The 26,683-nt window shown below is 42.8% G+C and overlaps 1 protein-coding gene and 1 pseudogene across 1 annotated transcript in view; one reads left to right on the top strand and one right to left on the bottom strand.

Moving 5' to 3' along the window:
* The window catches only part of LOC120916904 (ovochymase-2-like), a 147,169-nt gene that overhangs the window by 102,694 nt on the left and 17,792 nt on the right, over nucleotides 1-26,683 (bottom strand). The window contains exons 2-6 of the mRNA XM_040327850.1: nucleotides 16,043-16,161; nucleotides 13,449-13,542; nucleotides 8,409-8,549; nucleotides 4,021-4,112; nucleotides 1,165-1,300 (exon numbers count right to left, since the gene is read on the bottom strand). Coding sequence (XP_040183784.1) covers nucleotides 1,165-1,300; nucleotides 4,021-4,112; nucleotides 8,409-8,549; nucleotides 13,449-13,542; nucleotides 16,043-16,161 — 582 coding nt within the window. The remainder of the gene's footprint in view (nucleotides 1-1,164; nucleotides 1,301-4,020; nucleotides 4,113-8,408; nucleotides 8,550-13,448; nucleotides 13,543-16,042; nucleotides 16,162-26,683) is intronic.
* LOC120925146 lies at nucleotides 11,371-11,547 on the top strand (annotated as a pseudogene).

Here is a 26,683-nt window from a genome sequence, read left to right on the forward strand (position 1 = left end):
CTCTCACACACAGCTCCGCCTAAGACATAATGCTTGCTGACAGTTCCGCTGTGTGCTCGGAAACTGCTCCTCCTCTTCCTGCCTCTCTACTCCTGTCTACCGCGCCCACACCCCAACAATTAACACAAGATTAAAAGCTGCAGGCAGCCTGCTCCTGAGTCTCCATCCTGGAGTGAGTAAGATCACCTTCTCTCCACCAGTGTATATATAAAACGTATTTAAGGAGGCTCAGTGAGGACTCTGATGTAAGGGGGGTCTGTGCGGACTCTGATGTACGGGGGGGGTCTGTGCGGACTCTGATGTACGGGGGGGGTCTTTGCGAACTCTGATGTACAGGGGGGTTTGTGCGGACTCTGATGTAAGGGGGCTCAGTGAGGGCTCTGATGTAAGGAAGCAGGGATTGGGAGGAGCTGGAGATCTGCACAGTGAGTAGAGAGTAAAGGGGGGGCATGATTGCAGGGACACTGTAATATAAAGGGGACTGCACTGTAAAGGGGCACTGTAATCATTACAGTGCAATCCCCTTTATATTTATATCACAGTGTCCCTGCACACTACAGCTTGGAGGACCGACATGAACCCCAAGCCCTGGAAAAATTGGCTGCTCAGTTTAAAATGCCAGGGCCTATTTTTTGTCCCAGTCCGGGCCTGGTCATGGCTCCCCAAGAGTTAAGCTACCTTAACTCTTGGGGAGCCATGACCAGGCCCGGACTGGGACAAAAAATAGGCCCTGGCATTTTGGGTGGAGAGGGAGGCACATGGCGCAGTTGTTGATACCCAAAAAACTGCCCTCTTGGCATATCAAATTCTGTTTGTAAAGTAATGAAGAATTTCAATTTATTCAAGGAATAAGTTTAAGAAAGTTTAAGAAATACAGGGGACTCCCAAGGCATGGCAGGAATGATCCAAGTTTCTCCTTGCATATGGAAATGTTGCACCGTGGCACATATATTGTGAAGTAATCGTTTCTTTTTTATGGGAAAAGGGGAATAACATTTTATTTGTCATAACAAATATATGCTCTTATTAGAAAAATAAGTCCCACTTCAGACATTCATGCCTGCTTTTCAGACACTACATGAGTTTAATTATGATTGATGATACACTAAATACAGGGGTTTCTAAGGGTTACTACTACATTTATAATAAAAAAACAAAACACACCTAATTTTTGTGCTCCTTTCTCTTCTCCATCAAAAACTTCAACCATCTCTGTACATCCAACTGATCCTGCAGTTGCAAGGTCAAATGTTGTAAAGGATAACTTAACTCTGTAGCCAGTATCAACTGTGATTTTCCACTGTAAAAATATAAAAAATATAAATAGAGAACAAATAAATCTTTAAAATGTATAATTACTGATGGCTTTTTATTAAATAGTAAGATAAGAATTGAATCATTTAAGATCACTATCTGGAAACAATTTGGCTCAAAACAAGGCTTTAGGCAGATCGTAGTTAGAAACAACACCACAAACTGGAAAAAACTGTGTTTCTGGTAACTCCCTCACCTCTCTGCTGACATTTTCCTTAAATAGTCACCTTGTCCCTGTTAACATTTATTTGCCCTCAGACTAAGGTGACCAGATTTTTAAAATGAAATCCGGGGACATATTTTTTCCTTACTAGTAATGGCAACAATCAGCGACTCTTTGCCCGTCGCCGCCCGCCTCACAGCCTCTCAAGTCTTACTCTTCGGGCCCCGGCTACTACTGGATGGGGAGCGGAGGAAGATCACTCTGCCAGGGAAGGCAAGGAGATAAGCAGGTGGCTGGCCAGGATTTGAGCCAAGGCAGAAGAACATGCGAGTGGAGATGAATGGGCATGCGCCCGAAACTGAAGAAATATTCCCTCCGCTCCGACCAGCACATGATCATCAGAAGGGGGCACAGATAATGGAAAAAATACAACCCCCTATGCTAGTAGGCACGATGGAGCGCGGGGGGGGGGGTGTAATTCTAATTTTTTTATTTTAATTCTGCACTGATTGTCTTTGAAATTGCCCCTGTCCCCTATTAAATCCAATCTGGGGACAAAACCAGGGACAGACTTGGTCCGGGGACAGTGTCCTCAATCAGGGGACTGCCCCCTGAAACTGGGGATGTCTGGTCAGTGGTCACCCTACCTCAGACATGACACCTCTACTGCAGCCAGCTTCTGCTGCAGGTACAGCCAGTCCACCCCTCTCCATCAGGTGTAGACTGCAAGAAGGAGGCAGGCACATGTGGGCTCATCTGGCATCTGACAACAGTGTGTAAGTGAGCTCCAGTGGCAGAAAGATCTGCTTAGGGGTAATGTGTCTTAGGTACGGTGGGCAGCAGAAGAGCGTGTATAACTCCTACGATTGTGCTCTGCCATTGAGTTGGCTGGGGTGGGGGTGAGTGTTAGAAAGATGAGGAATAGTGGCTTCCTTGAGATACAGGAACCCAGAGTCAGGGCTATACAAGTTCAAAAAGGCACAGGCACTTTCTGTCAGGGGTGCTGTATTTAGAAATTGTCCAAACTGTGTTTGGTTGCTAGGACCACAAACAATAGTTATTTTTTTGACAATCCAGTATAATCTTACTTGAAAAATCTGCTTTTATGTTTGTTGTCTGTCTGCTGACCATCTCTTTCCTCAACTTTCTGGATTCCCTGCATGCTTTGCAGCTTTTCCCCTGCTGTTTACTTTCAATCTCTAAGGACTAAATATCCCATGGTACTGTCTTCAACAGCTGCGAGTGGGAAGTCTGATTCAAAGCAATAGAAGACTAATGCCGTGTACACACGATCGGTCAATCCGATGAGAACGGTCTGATGGACCGTTTTCATTAGACCAAACCGATCGTGTGTGGGCCCCATCGGTTATTCATCCATAGGTTAACATTTTTTAAACTTGTTTTAAAATGAACTGATGGATACCTAACCGATAGAAAAAAAACGATCGTTTGTAGGCACGTCTATCGGTTAAAAATCCAATTCAATAAGCTTGAATAAGCACTGAAGCACAGTGTGAAATGCGTTAGCCTTTTCCTGATTGTTTGCTGTGGCGTGTGATGTTCTGTGACCAGTTTTAATAAAAAGGAACGTTTTTGGAGTGCGGCTGTCGTAGCTTCTTCTCTTCAATTCTGCAATTATTGCATTGCCGGCACCCACGGTTTGGTCCAGTGAGTAAAAGTTCCTTGGTTCATCTGAGCGGTTACTTTTCTTCTCATCCATGCTCAGAATCAAGTCGACGCATGCTTGGAAGCATTGAACTTTGTTTTTTTCAGCACGTCGTTGTGTTTTACGTCACCGCGTTCTGACACGATCGTTTTTTTAACTGATGGTGTGTAGGCACGACTGATCATCAGTCAGCTTCATCGGATAACTGATGGAAAAATCCATCAGACCGTTCTCATCGGATTGACTGATCGTGTGTACAGGGCATTAGAGTTTCCACAGCCATTCACAGCCGCTTGCATGTAATCGAACATACAGCATTTACCTGTGAATAATCGGCACTGGATGTAGAGTGTTTCCTTCCAGGGCAATCATCCACAGGTAATTGCAGCATGTTTGATTATATGCAGATAGCTGTAAATGGCTGTGAATGCTGTCAGCCATCTATTTCTTTAAATGGGGTGTCTGTTCACAGAAAAACTTCACTGAGTTCTCAAAGGAAATTATAGTCAGCCCAAAATGCTGGGGTGAATAAGGCTTTATATGTAATTATATATTACTGAGAATATTATGTCCACTGTTCCAACACAAGGCAGGCTTTAAGTGAGCGTGTATTAAATATTTTTATTGTAAGTGATAATTACATTATTAAACAGCCACGGGTGCTATAATTGGTAGTTGTGATTGATTTGAATGCAGCTGCATTCTTATTTCCATAAGACACAAAAGGGCGAAATAAGGTCACACCTGGTCTCAATTCCCATATCTAGACAGGCCAAGTCAATACAGCATTTCATGAAAGCCTTTCAGCGCTCAGGGAATGAGAGGAGAGATTAACCACATCACAAAGGACAGTCATTTGTCACACTTGTATAATTACCTGATACAGAACATCATTCGAGCTTCGATATATGCTTGGGGACTGGAACTCCCCAGTGTTGCCTTGTAAAATGCCTCCTCCTCCCACAATATCTGAAACAATAGATTAACCAAATATAATTAATCATAAATATACTCACAGGCATGACTACATTAAGTTTTTTTTTTAAGCAAACTGCTAGCACATGCTGTAATTTAATAAATTAATATAAAAAATTACTATAAATATATATGAACTAAGCTAACAACTATCAATGTGACACTAACAGAGCTTGAGATATTTATGACATTCACTGTATCCGTAGCTGACAACACAGTCCTAATTAAAACCTCATTAAAATAATAATAACAACAAATGCCCGCATTACTATTCCTGGATTATTTTTTTTTACCTTTTGTAAGTTCAATTTTTTACTCAAAGGGTAATGCCACTTGCCTAAATAAAAAATATAGCAAATAAAAAATATAGTATTTTCAACTGCGTCACAAGCCATATTGTTTAAAAAACATGAATGAATGGCACACTCTGAACAACGCTAAGTGCTTGGAATGTAAAGAACGGGCTCAGCCACAGTTTCACCTGATAGGCCATGCCCCCGACATGTTTTGCCCTGAAACGAGGCTTAGCCAGGTGGTGAAGCCTATGCGTATTACCTTCCAAGCATTTAGAGCTGCATCTGGAGTAGCATAGATGCCAGCACCCCATCCAGAGCGGCATAACAGAGCTATTATTTGAGCACTGCTCCATTAGGCATATAGAAGGTCACAAGCCATATTGTATTTTAATGTTATTACAAACTACCTTTCCTTTTCAATCTGCAGCCGCTGTAATTTTATGTAAAATTCAATGCGATATGGCAACCTGGAGATCTTCTGTACACATTTGATACAGTGGTTTGTGTGGTTAGTGACTGGCTGAGGGAGAAGTTGAACACAACTTCTCACCTTTGCTGCCTAAGTCAGGGCCAGCCCAAGACATTGTGCTGACTGGGTCCAAGAATGAAATGCTGCCCCCCCCCCCAAAAAAAAGAAAAAATCACACCCACAAAAGGCCACCACCTTCATTATTTTATAACATAATTAAAACCAAAATTAAATTTATCAGAAAATCTGATTTACATGCCACAGCACAAATCGATTATGAAACTAAGGCCCTGTACACACGATCAGTCCAAACTGATGAAAATGGACTGAAGTTCAGTTTCATTGGTCCAAAACGACCGTGTGTGGGCCCCATCAATCTGTTATCCTTCGGTCCAGAAATTTAGAACTTGCTTTAAAATTAAACTGATGGACTGCTAACCGATAGGTCAAAACCGATGGTTAGTACACAAAACCATTGGTTCCAAACCCGGGCATGCTCAGAATCAAGTCGACGCATGCTTGGAAGCATTGAACTTCGTTTTTTTCAGCACGTCGTTGTGTTTTACGTCACCGCATTGGACTTGATCGGTTTTTGAACTGATGGTGTGTAGGCACATCAGACCATCAGTCAGCTTCATCGGTGAACCAATGAAACTGAACTTCAGTCCGTTTTCATCAGTTTGGACTGATCGTGTGTACAGGGCCTAATTGTAAGTTGCAGCCCTATACTGTACATTATTATACACTGGAACTGATCTCTGAGGAAAAATCTCCTCACTGTCCACTCCCCACTATGCCACACTTTAACCGCTTGAGGACCAGCTGCCACAGTTGTACTGCAGCAAGTAGGCTCTCCTTGGCGAATCGCCAAGGAGAGCCACCAGAACATAGACACGGCGACCGGCTGCAACACCTCAGGCAGTGGCAGGTGCTGTGCAGGTGGACTGTGGACAGCTGCTCAGCTCACACTCACAGGCAGGCAGTTCACAGGCAGAGGCAGGCAGCTCACAGGCACAAGCCGAGGCAACGGTAGAGGCACAGGCAAAGGCAACTCTCTTCAGACGTGCTCCTTTCCCTCAGGTTCTGAGCCATGCTAAAGAAGATGGATAAAGGTGGATGGAGAGAATTTACTAGACGCAGAGGCTGAGAGCTCTGAATGCTGGGGCGGCTGCAGCCTCTGAGGCCACTGTTTGCCAGACGCCAGGCGGCAGGCAATTCTACCAACCAGTGAAGCGCGCAGCTGACCAGGATCGGACCTGCTGTGTACCAACCCATACCTGACAGATACAGCTACTAAGTGGCTACTACTGGGACCCTTGGTTGGGCCGGCCCTGACCTAAATTACTAAGAAACTGAAGATACAAACACAGATAATATTCTGCAAAGGATTAGAATTCAATATTTCAATCATTGCCAATATGGGGTATCTCTTCAAACTTTCTGTTTCTGCTGTCTAGAAATAAATAGTTGTTCAGGTTATTTCTATAAAGATATTAACAACCATGTTGTTCTGCTAACACCCCAGTGAAAGAACCAGCGCAGAGCTGGATGTTCCAGGAAATTACAGACAAGTGAACTGGGCCATTACAATGTGGCATATCATGCCTTCTACATATTATTGGCAGAGATTTCTGAGTAAATAGTGTTACATACATATACAGTAAGACCATGGCTCATTCCTTCTCATGTTCAGTCAAGACTTTAAACTTTTACAAGATTTTCCTCTCCAGATGGCTGAACAGAGTGATGAGAGTGGTGAGGGAGAGAAAGGTAGGGTGGGTATGCACAACTGACAAGGGTCGCTTTTAGGAGAACTTTTTTTTTTGTTGCAATGTGTAGACAAAGCATAGGTTTACTTTATGTCCAATAGCTACATTAAGAATGAAGTATGAAATATTAGGGAGGAAGGTTTTTTTTATAGGGTTAAAGGCTAGGATAAGTCTTTAGGGTGTAGGAAAAATGAACGGTGTACTTTAGTGGTGGAAAACCTAATTATGGACATTATGGGAAACTGTAGGATTCCATGTTGGTTTAGCACCTAAAACATTGTGCCAAGAATTATTACCCTGCACACCAATAGGTCCATGTACTGTACCCGTAGGACCAATTTTTGGGTGGAATCAACTTCATTTACTAGAGTGTTTCTGTACTGTAAACCTGTTAAAACCTTGGAAAGTGGCTCTCAATGATTGTCTTTTCAAATGGAAACATTTAACATTGACTACATATCAACTTCTCATCTGCCAGCTCTTTGAGAGGTCAAGAACACAACCTCGTATCAATAAGAGAGCTAATTGCCCTGCAAGAGAAAGTAGATCAGAGAAATAGGCAGCTGGGAAGGTGAGTATAAACACTGTTCTTTTGCAGATCAATCATTTTGACATTTTAACCTTGCAATAGGGTTGCTTTATCCATAGTTACAACACATTTAATAATATAGCAGGGCAGAATACAATGCATAATACAACTTGCCTACTGCTCTTACTAGTGTGTACTTCATCTGTATAATACATTTGTTCAGCAAGAACATTTTTTCCCCACAATCCAAAAATAAAAGAACTAATAAATTATAGTAGAGTTGTAATAATTATTCTTGGGCATCTTTGCTTACAGGATTTTCAAAATCTTAAGAACAAAGATGGATCTATGGGCTCAAATAGGTTAACTATTTGTCTTTATTCTGTAGGGATGCAGTATACCTCTATTCCCTCCCTAGAGGATTTGAATTTTTCCAGGCTTTTCCTTATTATCCCATAAAATATAGTGCCAGTTTACTAGCACACTTGTGTTTTATCTATGTCATTGTTTTTTTTTTGGGGATTTACTAAATTAAAGTTTACTTATGCTGGCAGAAAAAAATAATTCAACGTTTCGCACAACGTTAAAATATATTCATGCCTCTCCTTTGTGGCTATTTTTTTAAATAGATGTAGGCAAAGAGAAATCTGTCTTCTGAGACCTGAAAATATGTTAACAGCTGAGTTTCATTGGCTATTTATACTAATAGTTTTGCACATGTGTATAGCACTGGAGTAGTACAAAAAAAAATGTATTCTTCAAATCAATCCCTTCTACAGTTGGGTAAGACAAAATATTAGAGTTGGGCTTGAAGCCACCAGCATGTTTTTTGGATTGTTATTAGAAACTGGACGACAGAAGGATCTAGAGGAGCGTTAGTCAGCACTGGGTAAATATTCAAACCCCAAAGCGTAATGATTTAGATTGGATGTGAACTAAACATTTCAATGCTTTAGGTGAACATTTCGGGAGAGTAATGTTTTAAGGCTTTCTCACCCCTCAAATTTCCCTTCCCTGGACTAAATAAATAAGAGGTGGACAGGCTAAGCAACCTGTGACCAGGAACTGCTTTGGATCCAAATCTTATACATTTTTTGTTCACAAGTTCTTTTTGCACACTTGATATTAATTTGACTATGTTGTGGGACTGCGCTTTTTTTTTTTTTTGTAGCTGGGTTTGGATTGTTTTAAATCTGTGTTGCTTTAAGTGTTTATACTTGTACTCACCTGACACCTTGTTTGGATCCACAGCCTCATAACTTGCCCGAAATCCCTTGTCTGATGTTTTATCATTAGTAGTAAATTTTACAAAAAGCTTGTTTCCAACTGAAACTATAGGACCAGGAGTTAAGTGCCCACAGTATGTGCCTGTGTACAAATAAATAAAACATTGAATTACAAATGATATAAATGAAGAAAAAAAATTAATGTCTTTCATCAACATATATTTCAGTAGTTACCCACAATAGCCCTTGGCTAGGAAAGGGGCTAAAAGAGACAAAGGCAGACAACCTGAAAGTCACATAAATACACACTTTGCTGGCGTTTACTTTTATCCTATATCCATACAGTAAGTACAATATTTCACACCAAAACTGTAGAAATCAGGCGGCACATCAATGACTTTTCATCCAGATAATTTATTCAACATGTTTCACCCTTAACACGGCTTAAGCCCTGATTAAGCATGATTAAGCTCTGTTAATGGTGAAACACATTGGGGTTGTGGTTGAAGGTGGAAAGGATTGCAGCGTGAGCTGTTATTGATCTGCTTGCTAATAAACCACCTGGATGAAATTATATTGATGTTTCTACAGTTTCAACATTAAAGTGGATGTAAACCCACTCTCATCCTTTCTAGACTACTGCCATAGTGCTGATCTATAAGGATATACATGCCTCCTGCATGTATCCTTACCTGTCAAATGTCTCCCCTCTGTCTGTTATAAGAACTGAAAAACTGCAGATTCTGTGGGTGGATCTGTTGTCTGGAGCTCTGTGGTGGAGTTGTGATGTCAGTAGACTCCCCGCCCTCCTCTACACTCCCCTTGTCAACATGCATTTTGTCCTATGTATCCCTTACACTAAATTCTGCTGTGATCACTAACGTCCAGTCAAAATCCAGAAAAGTAACCACATGACTTCAGAAAAGTGGGGTTGGGAATTAAAAAATGAATGCCTGTCTCCAGGCTAGTGCATGAAATATGTAAATAACCTGTCACTCACAGCAAGGGGGCGGAACGGACTAAGGGCCAGATTCACGTACCTGCGCCGTGGCGTAACGTATCCCGTTTACGTTACACCGCCGCAAGTTTTCAGCGTAAGTGCCTGATTCACAAAGCACTTGCCTGTAAAATTACGGCGGTGTAACGTAAAGGCGTCCGGCGCAAGCCCGCCAAATTCAAATGGGGCGTGTACCATTTAAATTAGGCGCGCTCCCGTGCCGGACATACTGCGCATGCTCCGTTTTGAAATTCCCGCCGTGCTTTGTGCAAAGTGATGTCATTTTCTTGAACGGCGATGTGCGTAACGTACTTTCGTATTCCTGGACGTCTTACGCAAAAAATAAAAAAAATTGAAATTCGACGAGGAAACGACGGCCATACTTTAACATGGCTTGTCTAAATTTAAGCAATGTTAAAGCAGCCATAACTTTGCGACGGGAAAAAATTACTAGCGACGACGTAACAAACGCAAAAACCTTTGTGGATCGCCGTAAATGCTCATTTGCATACCCGACGCAGGAAAACGACGCAAACTCCACCCAGCGGCGGCCAAAGTATTGCAGCCTAATATCCGAAGGCGTACGAAGCCGTAAGCCTGTCGGATCTTAGCCAAAAGCCGTCGTATCTTGTTTGTGAATCACAAATTAAGATACGACACGGCAAATTTGAAAATACGCCGGAGTATCAGTAGATACTCCGGCATATCTCGTCTGTGAATCTGGCCCTGAGGTTTTTCTCTGTAAGTCCGTTTTATTTCACTGAACAATAAAAGAGTATTGCTCAGAGCTGGATTAACTCTGTGTGGCAAGACTGGGCACAGATGATAGGAAATCTTATACTGTACATTGTGACATCAAAAAAATAAATACAAATTTTCGAGTTTACATCCACTTTAAATAGAGTGGACTCCTTAAGCTTTGGCACCCAGATTGCCTTATGAAACTGAAGTGAATGGCATAGCGGCAAATGAGCTTCTCAGTATTGTACTGTATTTCACACTTTTATTGGTAAGTCTGAGTTAATTTATTACAATTTGTACAGAAACACTCTTCTGTATTGCAGACAGATTCCCAGTGATTTACAATTAAAAATAATACTTTATTGCATTAAGAAATGCAGACAACTCTCCTTTCTAAAGCTTTGATGGATAATTTTCTAGATAATCACTCAGTGGAAAGCCCTCTAGCTGGATTGCAGTGTCCCTATTAGTGTTTGTCATGCACATTTTAAGGCCATTTTAACTGCTTTCAATTAGATTTTGGCTGCAAAAATATCTGAACTTGGTGGCAGGTAATCTTGATCATGAAATTGGTGGAAATTACCGGAAAATTGCTATATGTGTGTCTCCAACATCAGAGCTTCAATAATTTAAGAAATATTAAATCCTGCATACTTTATGGACTAAGAGTGGGATGCCATTAAATTTCATGTGTGTCTTTGAAGGCAGGCGTCCCAATACTATTGGTAATATAGCATATATTTTGCTGAGAAATCACTTTGAAAAAACACCCCCCTAGCATTTCTGGCTGTGGTCATCTTGAGTAAGGGCTGATGATTGTAGCATTTACTCCCTGGAATACAGATGCCCTTAGCTCAGGCATGCAGGCAGGAAAGAGGGCTTAAATGAGAAACTCCCTCCTGAAGACTCCTGGGATGTATGACATCATTTACCTAGGCCTGGAAACCAGAAAGTAACTAAAGAAATGTCTATTACTGATATATTGCTAATATCCTATCTATTTACTAATGCTAGCAGCATAAGAATTAGAAAAGCAATTGTTTATTGAGAGAGAGAGAAGTTTTGCTCTTAGATACCAAGGTTGTTCACTAGTTTGTTCAATAGTTTGGACTAATTTTTGTCTCCAAGAATTTATAACTATGTAAGATATTGTTCACTTATCTGAGCTCACTCTAGTCTCCAAAAAAACAAATTACTAGATAAATTGTTGTTCCCTACTCTTATCCTCGCTTCTCGGCCTTTTGGCTAAGATCAAGTGTAGTATCTGTTCTTATCAGTTGCCAGGAGGTGGCGCTATGCTAACCGTCCCCAGTACACGGCGGGGTGGAAAGGGATGGCGGTGGCAGATGCAAAACCTGCTGGTGTGGAGGCGAAAGCCTTCTGATGTGGACGGAGAATCATGCGGTCGAAGCTGAAGGGTCGGGTCCCTGGCCTAGATTTTGTGGTGCCTGCCCCGGACAGTTTTTCGGGAGAGAACACTGGCTCCTCCTTCCCACCGGGGGAGCGGTTAGTATTTCCCGAATGTGATCAGGAGGGAGTGATGGGAGTAGTGGGAGTAGCCAGCTGACAGGCTCTCCCCAATCTCTCAGAGCTCCTACCTTCCTGACTGGGATGGGTGTTGCATGGTCTGGGCTGTTGGTCAGGGTTGAGAGAAAAGCCTGTGGTGATTGTGCCCTTGGAGTGGCAGTCCAGGGGTTCCGTACTTGCACAAGTGTTGAGGGGCACTTAGAGTATTGGCACCATGGTCACGTCACCAGAACACACTTTTTTCGCACCTGCCTCTAGGGCCGAGTCTTTTAACTGGGACCAGAGGAATTTTTGATTCCTGGCCAGAGGGCCGGCCATCGTATTGCACGATGGTCACTTTTCCCTCTTCCTCATCTTCCTTCTCCCCCACTTTCTTTATATTACCCCAGTGTGCATCACTTTTATGTCTTTTTTTGTTGGTTTGTTACACGTTTTGTCACTGTGTGATTGGTAGGGTGTAGGTCCTCAGGCCTGCCCTGAACGTCTTGGGAGTGGGTGGACATGGCCTTCTGACTTAGTTTGCCTGCTCTCCCTTCGGGGTAGCCCCACCTAGTACTTGGGTGGGTCTCTTTCGGCAGACCCTTCAAAGAATAGGGTCCGTCTGGTTTCGGCCAGATGGACCAAGTGAAGTACCTCAGTCCCCGTCTGGAGCCTAACGCCCGGGGGATCAGGGTTAGGTCCTTCCTTGTGGAGGACAAGTGTAACACCCGTTGCACGTTTTTGTGTTTCACTCTTTATGTGTGTGCAATTCTTTTTTGCACCGGATGGAGTTTTTGGGTGTGTTTCACACACCATGGGCGTTTAAAAAAAAAAACTCTTATCCTCCTCTGATTCCCAAAAACGAGTAACTATGCAAACCATTCCTCATTATTGCTCCCCCTGAAACAAGTACCAAAAATAAAAGTGGTCAACAAATTAACCCAAAGTAACCCAAAACCCATATAACATACCTTCAGTATCAATTCATTTAAAATAATAAACTAGAACTGTGGTCTCACATTAAAAACATGTGCTGCTACACTTGAACATAAGTGCATCTGCACTCATGTTAACTATTAGTCCCCCTGGAAAGTTCCACACATTTTATTACTAAAATTATACAGGATTTATAAAGTGCCAACAGTTTTTGCAACGTTTTACATTAAATTTTATATCTATATGTGGATGAGGAAGGCCCTGCTCAAATACCTGTTGATCTTGCCAGTGATCCCTAATGCACCTTTTTGTGATGGTGTGGCAAAGATGCTGCACTGGTCCTGAATTTAGAGCACAGTTGCCACTCTCTGCCTACACTACAGTGGGAGAAAAGATGTTGCAGGGGGTGTGGCCAGTATCAATATGGCTGCTGATTAACAAGCCTGAAGCTTGTCAATCAGCACCTGGCCACACCTAGTCCTGCCCACTGCATTCTGAATTAACAGCACTACCTCTTTTGTTGAAACCCCCCTACTGTGAGCTGCAGTGTCTGGGAGGGGGACTATGTGAGACACTATTAAACGGAGGATTTGACTTAGAGCACATAGTAACTGGATTTGGTACTTGTTTAATCTATCATAAAGGAACCTTTAGCTGTAATTTAGGTTTTTATCTTATTTTTGTATTCTTTTGATATTTGAAAGACCCGCCATAAAAATACTTATATAGAGCAAAAAGTTTACCTCTGTAAAATATGTAAGGTCATTGCAACACAGCTAATCAACATAAGTATGCCACCTCGAAAAGCTCATGGGCATATTATTATTCTTTAATTCTGTCTTTGTATCATTTTATACATACCCAGAACGCCCACATTATCTTCAACAGTGATGTGATCTGAACTACAAAGTGTGCTGCTCTCTACCTGGAACTCTGTGAACCACAAGTGGACTAGCTGAAAAAAACAATTTGTAGAAGTCAAGTAATCGCTATTTTATACACATGCATATATAGTATAATAAACTAAGAGGAGATCTTCAAAGTGAGAAAAAACTGTAATCATCTTTGTTGGTAAACCTTCCATTCATAAAAACAAGGAAAAGCAGCAACAGCCATATAACCTAGTTTTCAGGCCTAGATTAAACATGTGGCTGTGAGGCAGCAATAATAGGTAACCATGGTAAGTAATGGTTTTACTGCCCCCTCCAATTCCCTCTTAAAGCGGAGTTCCAACCACAATTAGCATTTTTTAAATGTATGTCCTTACATCCTGCGTTTTTATAATATAAATCCGGTCACTTACTATTTTACAATCCGCCACCGATCCGCATAGATATTCAAAAAAGATAGTTTATAAAACTATATCTACACTGTTGTCATTTTGCTTGTGGGCATTGTGAAGCCTACAGGCACTTACTTCCTGGAAGTCTTGGATGGGGAGTGATAATTGGACAGCGCACTGCATCCTGGGAAATGATGACACACATTTCCCAGGAGCATTAGAGGGAGATGATGTCAGAATCCTAGGTGCTTTCAAAGGCAGATTTTGTGGGACCGCATAGCAACAGGCATTTCCAGATGAGTAAAAAAAACAATTCTTTTTTTTTTTTTTTTACTTTTTTAGGTCTAATGAGCACAATAATGAAAACAAATTTTTGGGATGGAAACTCCACTTTAAGCTGCAAAGGCAGCTGGACGGAGTTGTACACATGCCATAGCTGTGATGCTTTCATTAACGGGTTCATCACAAATGATATCTTTTGTAGCATTTGACATTCAATACCATCAATGAATGTGACCCATTCAAGTTAATACGGACACGCCACATCTGGTGCAGTTTACACTTGCTTCAAAACATAGCTTCGGACACGCTTTTTTAAAGCTCTCTGAACACCAGTCAAAGCTCATGTCAATAAATAAAATGGTTAGCTTACAGTCCTGTTTGTTTACACCTGCTTTTGCTTTGATGAGGCTTCAGTGGAGCTTCGGTGGAGCTTTGACAGGGTTTACTTTAAACATAAAATCCCCCTTTAGCATCAACATTTATTAGATACAATTTCAGGTACACTATGAAGACAGGATTTATCAGGATGTTTAGAGCAAGCCAGATCTGTCTATTATCAATGATAACAACTGTACAAAGATCAACTGAACAGATACTGTATATTGGCCCATAACTGTTAGATCAGCAGGCCTGGACTTTGGTAGCCAAGGGCATTTATGATACATGATGTGTAGCACAATACTTTATTTACGTTGGTATTAAAGAATACATAGTAGGGTTGCCTTATTTAAAGCGGGATTCGGGGGCATAGTTTTTTTTTTTTTTGCAATCCACATTATATTACATTCAATATATTTTTACAATTATCAAAAAAAAACATGATTGGTACATAAAACAGTGTAAACACTTACCTGATATCTGGTCAGCGATCTTGTGGCCGTTTCCATGTTAGCTGTTGTCATGAGAAGCCCAGTTCCTGTGTCTTCCTGGATTTCCCTAGAGAGGTGCATGCTGGGATTTAGGCACATTAATGCCCAGAGACTCCTGGGAAATGAGTGTCATCATTTCCCAGGAGGCACTGGGGTCTTAGGACAGGAAGTTGAACCACCGCGGACTAGGAACTAGGTAGATTACGAAATTTGCCTAGTAACAGCCATATACAAGTGAGTAAAACATTTTTTTTTTTAAATTGTTAATAAAAAGTTTGTTTTTAGGGTGGAACTCCGCTTTAAGTGATAATTTAGTGGTGACTAGCAAAATTCCCAGAATATTTATACCTAAAAAAATGTTAAGGTTTGTCATGGGGCTGAATACAAATGCCCTGCTGAAACATGCATGTAGGGCAGGGAAAGAACCTGACAAACCAGCGCTTGCATGAGTTTGATTATAAAGAATTTCCTATTAATTGTCAAGAAATTTAATTTGCCTTTAAATTGTTTACATATTTGGGGATGAATAGCCACTAGATGAAGACTGACAAACTGTGAACTTTAGCTTTTGTCAAGAGGTATTGAATGTTTTAGTATATGTTTAAGTAATAGGAGATTCTTTGGGCTGCTCAGTCTTATATTTGATGTGAAGGATTTACATTTAATAAAAAAAATTCATTTTTAAAAAAATCTATTAGTCTCATTAAAAAATATTGGTTGCTCCATTGCGTTAGGGTAAATTTGTTAATGTACATATTGTGGTCTGGTTTGCCATAAGTATCAGAGTTCCAGCCTAATTCTAATTGCCCCCCCCCCCCCTAAACCACAGAACCATTATTTAAGACAATAACGATTTCATAAACTTCTTACATTGTAAACCTTTTCATGGTTGTTTGTTTGAAATCCCCTATTCTTGGCCCCAAACAATAGGTCTCCAAAAATAGATATATTACTTCAGTAATGATACATTCTATATTCATTTCAGGTTATTCTTCTTCTATTATAAATCTGTAAGCACTTACTTTGCCATCAGGAACTGTTATTTCCCACGCACATATTTTATTGTTCTCATAGCTTGAAGGGTAATTTAAACTGGAAAAGCTTCCCGAAGATCCAGAGAGATGATATATGGAACTGCAGTCTGTATGACACATAAAAACAGAAATACAATAAAAATCTATTTATGTTTGTTTGAGGAAGAGCCGAACTGTGGAACATTGGCCCATAAAGGCAAATAGAAGGCAAAGGACTAGTCCCTGCAGCAAATCTTTTATCAATTTTTGAATGTCTTTGTGTGTGGGTGACCATCCTAGTAGCAAGGCATTGCTTCCTCATGTCAGTACTGCTCCTCTAAATACTGGTGATCTGATGACTTAGGGTGAAATAATCAAGTAAGAGGTTAAGGTGGAAAAATTGGGTTACTCAAAAACTACCTGAAGCACTTAATAGTTCAAGTGCCACTGTGTTGTTACCAAGAGCTGTAATTTTATGCCATACCCACCAAACAGATTTTGCAGTGGTAAAATGTAGTGAAACGTGTCTGTGTTCCAACTCCCGAACGAATGGATGCAAGCAAACATTAATTTCATGGGCGCTGGTGAGGCTGCATTTGATGGGTGCTTGTGAGGCTACATTTGATGGGCACTGGTGAGGCCACATTTGATGGGGCCCTGGTGAGGCTACATTTGATGGGACCCTGGTAAGGCTACATTTGATGGGGCCCTGGTGAGGCTACATTTGATGGAGCGCAGGTGAGGCTACATTTGATGGGGCCCTGGTGAGGCTTCATTTGATGGGGCCCTGGTGAGGCTACATTTGATGGGGCCCTGATGAGGCTACATTTGATGGAGTGCAGGTGAGGCTACATTTGATGGAGCACTGGTCAGACTACATTTGATGGAGCGCTGGTGAGACTACATTTGATGGAGCGCTGGTGAGACTACATTTGATGGAGCGCTGGTGAGGTTGCATTTGATGGGGCCCTGGTGAGGCTACATTTGATGGGCCCTGGTGAGGCCACATTTGATGGGGCCCTGGTGAGGCTACATTTGATGGGGCCCTGGTGAGGCTACATTTTATAGGCGCTGGTGAGGTTGCATTTGATGGGGCCCTGGTGAGGCTACATTTGATGGGCGCTGGTGAGGATGCATTTGATGGGGCCCTGGTAAGGTTGCATTTGATGGGGCCCTGGTGAGGTTGCATTTGATGGGGCCCTGGTGAGGCTGCATTTGATGGGCGCTGGTGAGGCTAAATTTGATGGGCCCTGGTGAGGCCACATTTGATGGGGCCCTGGTGAGGCTACATTTGATGGGGCCCTGGTGAGGCTACATTTTATAGGCGCTGGTGAGGTTGCATTTGATGGGGCCCTGATGAGGCTACATTTGATGGGCGCTGGTGAGGTTGCATTTGATGGGGCCCTGGTGAGGCTACATTTGATGGGGCCCTGGTGAGGCTACATTTTATAGGGGCTGGTGAGGTTGCATTTGATGGGGCCCTGGTGAGGCTACATTTGATGGGCGCTGGTGAGGTTGCATTTGATGGGGCCCTGGTGAAGCTGCATTTGATGGGCACTGGTGAGGTTGCATTTGATGGAGCCATGGTGAGGCTACATTTGATGGGCGCTGGTAAGGCCGAATTTGATGGGGCGCTGGTGAGGCTACATTTGATGGGGCCCTAGTGAGGCTACATTTGATGGGCCCTGGTGAGGCTACATTTGATGGGGCCCTGGTGAGGCTACATTTAATTGAGCTCTGGTGAGGCTTCATTTGATGGGCGCTGGTGAGGCTACATTTGATGGGCGCTGGTGAGGCTACATTTGATGGGTGCTGGTGAGGTTGCATTTGATGGGGCCCTGGTGAGGCTGCATTTGACTAGCACTGATGAGGCTGCATTTCATGGGCACTGGTGAGGCTACATTTGATGGGCACTGGTGATGTTTCATTTGATGGGTACTAGTGAGGCTGCATTGTATGGGAGCTGGTGAGGCTGCATTGTATGGGCGCTGGTGAGGCTGCATTTGATGGGCGCTGGTGAGACTGTATTGTATGGGCTCTGGTAGGCTGCATGTGATGGGCGCTTATTAAAAAGGTGGTGTATGCATGAGCAGGGAAAAGGGGGTGGAGCCGGGGGGAGTGTCAGGGTGGAGCCAGGGGGGACGGCATTATGAGGTTTCGCCTAGAATGTCAAAAATCCTTGCACCAGCCCTGCTTCTGATAGTCAAATGTATACAATTTTAAATACTAACAACATCATACAAAGCCATCACCAACCTCAACTTGAAATATCACCAAAACCATTCCTCCCAAGACCTCTTGCTTGCTAGCTCTCTCATCACTTGTTCCCATGCTTGCCTCCAGACCTTATATAGAGTCTCTGCCATTCTCTGGAACTCCCTACCCCAATCTGTCTGACAATTTCATACTTTGTCCATCTTTGGCAATCTCTAAAGACACATCTCTTCAGAGAGGCCTATCCTGCCTCCACCTATAAAACGGTACTTCTACCTTCTCCACAAGCTCATCCCTCACAGTTATTACCTTTAGTACCACTTGCCCTTCCCTTTTAGATTGTAAGCTTTCACAAGCAGGGCCCTTCTAATCCTCCAAATTGTATTGTAGCTGGTTCCCAAAAAGTGTCACTTGGTGTCACCGTCGCCATTACTAAAAATTATTTTACAAAAAACATGTAGCAGAATACATACAATAAGCGCACCGTTCAGGAGATATTTACTGTTTACTGCGCCAATGATGTCATTGTTGCATGTGCTCAAAACAAATGGCCACCTGTGCCATTTCTTCTGGTGAGTGTGCCGTGACCAAAAGCTCCCACGCGCATGCACGGGAGTGACGTGATGCGGCTCCAGCCAGCCACAGAGCCAGAGTACGCGGCCCCTGCAGCCTACAGCGGGGACGACGCAGGCTTCGTTTGCAGGTAAGTGTCACATAATGTGCTAGTATGTGATGCATACCCACACATTATGCCTTTACTTTGCAGTGATGAAGAAAGGAAGAAAAGCCCACCAGGGTTTACTTCCGCTTAAATTTGAGACTACAATCAGGTTTTAAAAGTATCACCCAGGTTGAATTTCTCAATAAGACAATGGTGTTATCGCTCTGCTGCTGCCAGTAAGAATCAATTTCTCAGACCCCATTGGTCACTCTGACTGTAACTTTACAAAAAAAAAACACACACAATGAGGAGAAGCAAAAGAGCTGATCTATGAGTGACATGTGTATAAGATATTAAGGTTTCTGCAATTTCACCAGAATTTACATGACTGTGTGGCATCTAGATACTTCTTATGCCCCGTACACACGATCTGGCTTTTGCCCGGCCAAACTAACATCGTAATTCCGACGGAATTCCATCGGAGCAAAAGAGAACATGTTCTCTAAACTCTGATTGAATTCCTCTGAAAAAAAGTCACATGGGGCATATACACGGTCGGAATTTCAGATGGATGAAGTCAGTTGGACTTTTTTCATTGGAAATTCCGAGAGTGTGTATGGGGCTTTAGTGCAAGAAATAAATGATGACCCTGAAATGGATGATCCCTGATCAGAGACATCACTGGCATTGTCATGAGAAATACTGTGAACTCCTTGAGAGGTAAGAAATACATGTACCGGTAAGTATTTACCCACATTCCACATTACACACCCCTTAGCATGCACATAATAAGACAAAAAATATCTCATATAACGTGGTGATAGTTTGGTCACATGTCAAACTATAGATCAAAGTATGCTTCCATATGGGTGTAGAAACATGGAATGATTTTATACCACTCTTTTATCATAAAAATATGTAAATGGAGAACAGAAGTCCAAAGTAGAGATATACATAGGTCTACCCAAGATAAGAAAGCTTATTTTTGACACCGTGAAAGAATGTCAGCAAAATTCAGATAATCTTTATCTGTCAACCTTGGCTATTCTGAACATGAAGCAAAAAAGGTCAACCAAAGATGTTGTATCAGTGAGTTGCCGGAGAAATTTTCTGGAAAACCTAAGTAAAGTGCAGTTAAATATTAATATACCTCTATCTACTTGCTTTTTTGGAAGCTACAGCAGTCATTCCTGAACTCCAAAATACAGTCCTGATCAAAAGTTTAAGACCACTTGAAAAATGGCAAAAAATCATATTTTACATTGTTGGATCTTAACAAGGTTCCAAGTAGAGCTTCAACATGCAACAAGAAGAAATGAGAGTGGGACAAAACATTTTTTGAGCATTCAATTTAATGAAAACAACGAATAAACTGCAACAGGCTGTTTTTCAGCTGATCAAAAGTTTAGGACCACATGCCTTTAAAAGGCCAAATCTGAGCAAAGATGTGCATTCATTGTCATTTTCTGTCAGGTAGTCACACAATGTGATGGCAAAGGCAAAACAACTCTCCCTTTTTGAACGTGGTCGGGTTGCTGAACTGCATAAGCAGGGTCTCTCATCAAGACACTGGACGATCCTCGACCCAAATTAAGGCCCTTACTGGTGCTGACTGCAGCCCCATAACCATCAGACGGCATCTGAGACTAAAGGGCTTTAAAAACAAAAAACCTCTTCAAAAACCTCGTCTCCTTGAACACCACAGAACTGCTCGTTTGGACTTTGCAAGAGAGCACCAAACATGGGACATTCAAAAGGTGGAAGAAAGTTTTATTCTCTGATGAGAAAAAATGTAACCTTGATGGTCCTGATGGTTTCCAACGTTACTGGCATGACAAGCAGATCCCACCTGAGCTGTTTTCTACGCGCCACAGTGGAGGGGGCGCTATAATGGTCTGGGGTGCTTTTTCCTTCAGTGGAACAATGGAGCTTCAGGAAGTGCAGGGGCATCAAACGGCCGCTGGCTATGTCCAGATGTTGCAGAGAGCATTCCTCATGACTGAGGGCCCTCGTCTGTGTGGTAACGACTGGGTTTTTCAACAGGACAACGCTACAGTACACAATGCCCGCAGGACAAGGAACTTCTTCCAGGAGAATAACATCACTCTTTTGGCCCATCCTGCGTGTTCCCCTGATCCAAATCCAATTGAGAACCTTTGGGGATGGATGGCAAGGGAAGTTTACAAAAATGGACAACAGTTCCAGACAGTAGATGGCCTTCGTGCGGCTGTCTTCACCACTTGGAGAAATGTTCCCACTCACCTCATGGAAACGCTTGCATCAAGCATGCAGAAACAAATTTTTGAAGTAATCAACAATAACAGCAGAGCTACTCATTACTGAGTTCATGTTTGGAAGTTGGATTTCTGTTTTGGGGGGGTTTCGTTTTTTTTTGGAGGTGTGGTCCTAAACTTTTGATCAGCTGAAAAACAGCCTGTTTCAGTTTATTCGTTGTTTTCATTAAATTGAATGCTCAAAAAATGTTTTGTCTCACTCTCATTTCTTCTTGTTGCATGTTGAAGCTCTACTTGGAACCTTGTTAAGATCCAACAATGTAAAATATGACTTTTTGCCATTTTTCAGAAAAGTGAAAAGTATACTTACCTTACATTAGGCTTCTGTCTGTCTTGTTGCCTAGTAGAATGTGACATCACAGCCTTTCAGATGAGATCATTAGGAAAGCTGGCGGTCTTACATTTCACCTGAAGATGCTCCAGTACTGCACTGGATTTGGTCCCTCCAGAGTAGTAAATGCTTGGAATAGACTTCCAGCAGGGAGAATAAAGAGAAGCCCAGAGTTAGGCCCCGTACACACGACCAGTTTCCTCGGCAGAATTCAGCTTCCGACCGAGTTTCTGGCTGAATTCTGCCGAGAAACCCGGCCGTGTGTACACTTTCGGCCGAGGAAGCCGACGAGGAGCTCGGCGAGGAAATAGAGAACATGTTCTCTATTTCCTCGTTGTTCTATGGGAGCTCTCGCCCCACCGAGCTCCTCGGCGGCTTCAGTGCTGAACTGGCCGAGGAACTCGATGTGTTTGGCACGTCGAGTTCCTCGGCCGTGTGTACGAGGCCTCAGACGCAGGCTAGGCGTAGGGCTGGCATTACTAGGCAGCAGGACAAAATGGCAGTGAGAGGGGTTAAAATTAAGGGAGTGTATCTGGCCAGGGTAGGAGGTGGCCTAGGAAGTTTATTCCTGGGGGTAGGAGGGGCCAGGGTCCGGAGGTCAGTCCAACCCTCCCGCCCTATTTTTTGTGTTGTAATGTACTTATGTCGGTTTGGGGGTAAGGGGTAGCGTTTGGGGATCTTTGGAGGCATTCGAAATTAAGACCAATATGGCATAAGTGGGGGAACCATCATAGTATGGGTTCTTGGTTTAATGCTAGTTAACCAAGGTTTAACTGGCATTGGGAGATGGGTATCACTCAGCGTTGGAAGGTCGAGTCTGTGTGTTGCGACTGGGGACCTTGTGTGGCCACGCTGATACGATGAAAAATTTGGTGAGTACCTTCAATGATCCTCAACATGGTTAAGATGTATCTGGGGGAGTATTGTTTGTAAATAAATGTTAATAAAATGGCCGGTGTGGTCAATTTACTCCAAAATGGGTGTCGTCTGGTTATTTAAGATGGGATGTAGGGTATATGGTATTATAGGTAATAAGCAGTTTGTATCTGTCTTACCATAGTCAAGCAATCAGCACAAACTTAATGTAAACATGCTTGGCATAAATATAGGTCTATCCACTGGCAAAAAGGGGGAAAAAATGGAAGACTTAATAGATCACTTAGATCTCTTCTATGATTCTGTGTTCCTGCCACTTACTACTTACTACCGCAGCTTAGGGTGGAACCCGGGGTAAGAGAGAGAGGTACTGAGTTGCTGCTGTAAAGAGAAAGTGTTGAGGAAGAACATAGCCACCAGGCCAAAGATGTACCCAATTCCAGGCATTTCAGCACTTATAGTAGGCACTTTACCTAGCCAACAGCAGAGAGAACAACCTGGCCCCGTTGTTTTGTGATACTCACATGCCTCTGTCAGTAAGTGTCCATCAATGTTCATCAGTCAATTTTTAATGTATTAAAAGAATAATATATCCAAGCTGTCAATAAAACAGATAATTGCCTAATGCATTTATAGAATCATTACACTCCTGTGTGAATCCTAATATGCCTTGGGAGGCAATGGGTATATTGTTCCATATAATATTATCCAGAGGTGTAGCTTGAAGCTTGTGGGCCCCAATGCTGAAGTTGACCTGGCCCCTGAGCTGTTCTCACCCTGTGCTCCTCTCCATTCAGGAAATGGCTCACAGCTTGTACCCAGCCAATGAGAACGGAGGGTTGTGGACCGTGGATGGCAAAGTGGAAGCCCTGGAGCGTGGTTATGGGGCCCTTGGGCAGTTTGGAACTGGACTTTGTGGAAGATATGATAATATGACAGGGAGGTTGCAGGGAGCTAGAGGTGGGGTTGCGATTGTGACCCCTGCAACCACTTATGCTACGCCCATGATATTATTGTTAGTGAATACTTTCAATATTATGATTATTACAAATCACATGTATTTTGATGAATACTCCTGTACTAAAAAGCAATGGCCCAACCTTTCCTGGCAAAGATTTGATCTCTATTCCCCAATGACCAAATACCATATGAACTCTTTAATTTTCATCCATCATTCTTAATGAAGCACATTTAGAAGTGCCCAAAGGCAATGATCTACACTTAATTTTTCTCACCTTCCTAAATTGTATTCGGGTCAGTGGTAAAGAGGAGATCATGTTATACCCTGACTGCCCTGTGATTATGACTACTATTTTAGAATGACTGCAATGTCACCTGCTATTGTACGAGAGTGTAACTTAAGCAAAATATCCCTATTCACAGAATGTGTTTATAGTACATTGTTTTTTTTAACGAATCCGTTGTATAAAGAATCTCTTGTTTTATAATAGTTGCCTAAAGATTTTCTTCTATTACAATGATTGCCATGGTATATTTAGTTTTGCCTCTGCACAAATGAATTGTAGAGTAATTTGTGATTAAAATCTTTATTAGAAGTTTCTTTTTGTAACCAGCAGATGCCACTCTCTTCATTTATACTCATAGAGAGACCGTAAAACCTTTTAAGTACACAGTTAGTGGAACATTTTAGTTACAAGTCAGTAGTGGAAACTTTCTATTAACTGGCTAAAGTGCAAAAATTCATGTACAGTGGAACCTTGGATTACGAGCATAATCCGTTCCATCAGAATGCTTGTAATCCAAAGCACTTGCATATCAAAGCGAGTTTCCACATAGAAGTCAATGGAAACAAAGATAATTTGTTCTGCATTGAATTCTATTGCATGCAATACCACATGTGGCCAGAGGTGGAGGGGGGTGCTGGAGAGCCTCGGAAATACTCGGGGGCAGCTCGGCTGAACTCGGAAACCCTTGGAAAGGTGAAACACTCGGGACTAGAGTATTTCCATGTGTTTCCGAGTATTTCCGCGTGATTCCGAGTATTTCCGAATGGCTCAGAACTGCTCTGAGTGTCACCACCCCCCCTGCACTTCTGGCCAAATGCGGTACTGCACACCCCATTGGCTTGAATCCTGCTGGTTTTGTGAGACAACACTTGCAAACCGAGTCAGGATTTTTTTTTAAAGTTGCACGTCCTTCAAAACGCTTCTTAACCGCGTTACTCGTTAACCAAGGTTCCACTGTACTTAGTGGTGCCTGCTCATACCTCCAAAATGTGCTCTTAAGCACCTTGGGAGAGTTAAATTCTAATACACTCAAATAATAAAAAAAATTACATTTACTACCAGTTTTAAATGCTGGCCCACCACTCCTGCCTCTAGCACCTTCCCATTGACCATTAAGGCCACACATTCGAGCAGTAGTGGTGCGTCCATTAAGGGTGCACGGGTTGCCACCCCCTCTGTCACACCACCCCTTATATGACTAATGAATAGATTTATGCATTGCATGAATCTATCCATGACTGCCACCCCCTGTTCATGAATCCGGCCCCTTTTTGGATGCCGGGCACCTGAATTTCAGCGGTGGGGGTGTTTTTTTGGAGCACTTGATAAGAGCCATAGGCTCTAATAGGCTTAAAAAAAGGTGGACTCAGAGCACAGAGCATTGCGTTCAGAGCCCACCCAGGTGTGTTAGAAAAGCAAATGAATATTTGCTTTTCTAACACTGAACCGCCCCTCCGCCAATCAGGAAGCGCCGGTCTAATACCCATCACCTGATTGGCTGAAGGCAGAGGCGATCCTATTGGATGCCTAGCAGGATGGAAGAAGAGACGCAGGAAAGCATGGAGGACCCGCTGCTCATCCCACACAGCTTACTGCCATCACCTGCTGCCTGATCTGCCACCAAGATGGGGTAAGTGTCGGGCAGACAGCAGGCGGGCTGGGGTCACAGTGGCTGCATTTGATGGGGCACAGTGGCTGCATATGATGGGCACAAGAGGCTGCATATGATGGGGCACAGTGGCTGCATTTGATGGGCACAAGAGGCTGCATATGATGGGGCACAGTGGCTGCATTTGATGGGCACAAGAGGCTGCATATGATGAGGCACAGTGGCTGCATTTGATGAGCACAGTGAGGCTACAATTGATGTTCTTTTTTACAGTATTTTTCCATTTGTTTGCGCCCCCCTGTAAGGGTCTGACAGCCTGACAGTGAGCTGTCACTGCTACTGTAAAAATAACAGGACACATCATTTCCTGAGACCACCTCTATTAGATTAACTTGACTAATACTTTGCCTATTCTGGGCAAAATAACAGGCTCACATTAGCAGAAAGGAGCACATACCTGCTCTTCACAAAACCAGTAAAACATAATACTTATGATACTTTTAGATACAGGAGATTAATAGAGAATTTGAAAGTTATACACTAGGTTTAGTAAAATGAGTGTTTACAGGGAAATGCTGAAAACTGCAGTTTTCTTGCAGGATGGGAAACACTATATACAGTTGAAACTCACATAATCCTTGGGTATTACATTTCTCACAATAACAACTGGTGCCATGAACTACTACATACAAAGGAGGTTTGAGTAAGAAATGTTGTTCATTTCTATTATCAGAAATTACTATTCCTACATCAGCACTTTTTTTTTTACCTTGAACTAGCATAATAGGGCTCACAAGGCCCTTATGTAGCGCCTGGTTACTTAAAATACCGGTGCTTTTTAAATTTAGAGGGAGATCAGAGTGTAGTTAGACTCTGATCCAAATTCTTATGTTCAAAACAGGGTCTCTGTCTCAGCTTGGCTGTGCTGTGGGCTCATTCTGTTGTACTGGGGTGTTCTTCCCACCCCAGTGCAGTAGGTGGCAGCAGGGGAGTTTGGGTGCTCTTCCCCAGCAGCCAACCAGGAGGGTTGAGCCTCGCTGTGCATGCTGGGGGAGGGTATTTATGGGGCAGACGCCATTGGTTCTGGGTCTTCTTCGTCCAGTGTGGCACCCACCTTTAGGTCCAGAAACGTTTGAGCAGCGACGGGGACCCAGTGATCAACTGGGTTCCCACATTTGAGGATCCCAAGCGTTATAGCTGTACGGTGGGGAGTCCGTCTGAGGAGCGCCAATGAGAGGCTGGTGGTCCAATAGGATTTCGACAAACCACCAGGATCAAGGTAGCCAGACACTGAAGGATTGATCACCTGTCAGTCGGTACCTGGGCAACGTGAAGAAGGAGATCCAGGCGTAATTCACTTAAGGAGGATTGCCTCCGTTACTGCAATCAGAGAGGGCCTGTGGCAGAGGTGTCTCCCT

Source organism: Rana temporaria, chromosome 1 (assembly GCF_905171775.1).
Source record: "Rana temporaria chromosome 1, aRanTem1.1, whole genome shotgun sequence".
Classification (NCBI taxonomy): Eukaryota; Metazoa; Chordata; class Amphibia; order Anura; family Ranidae; genus Rana; species Rana temporaria.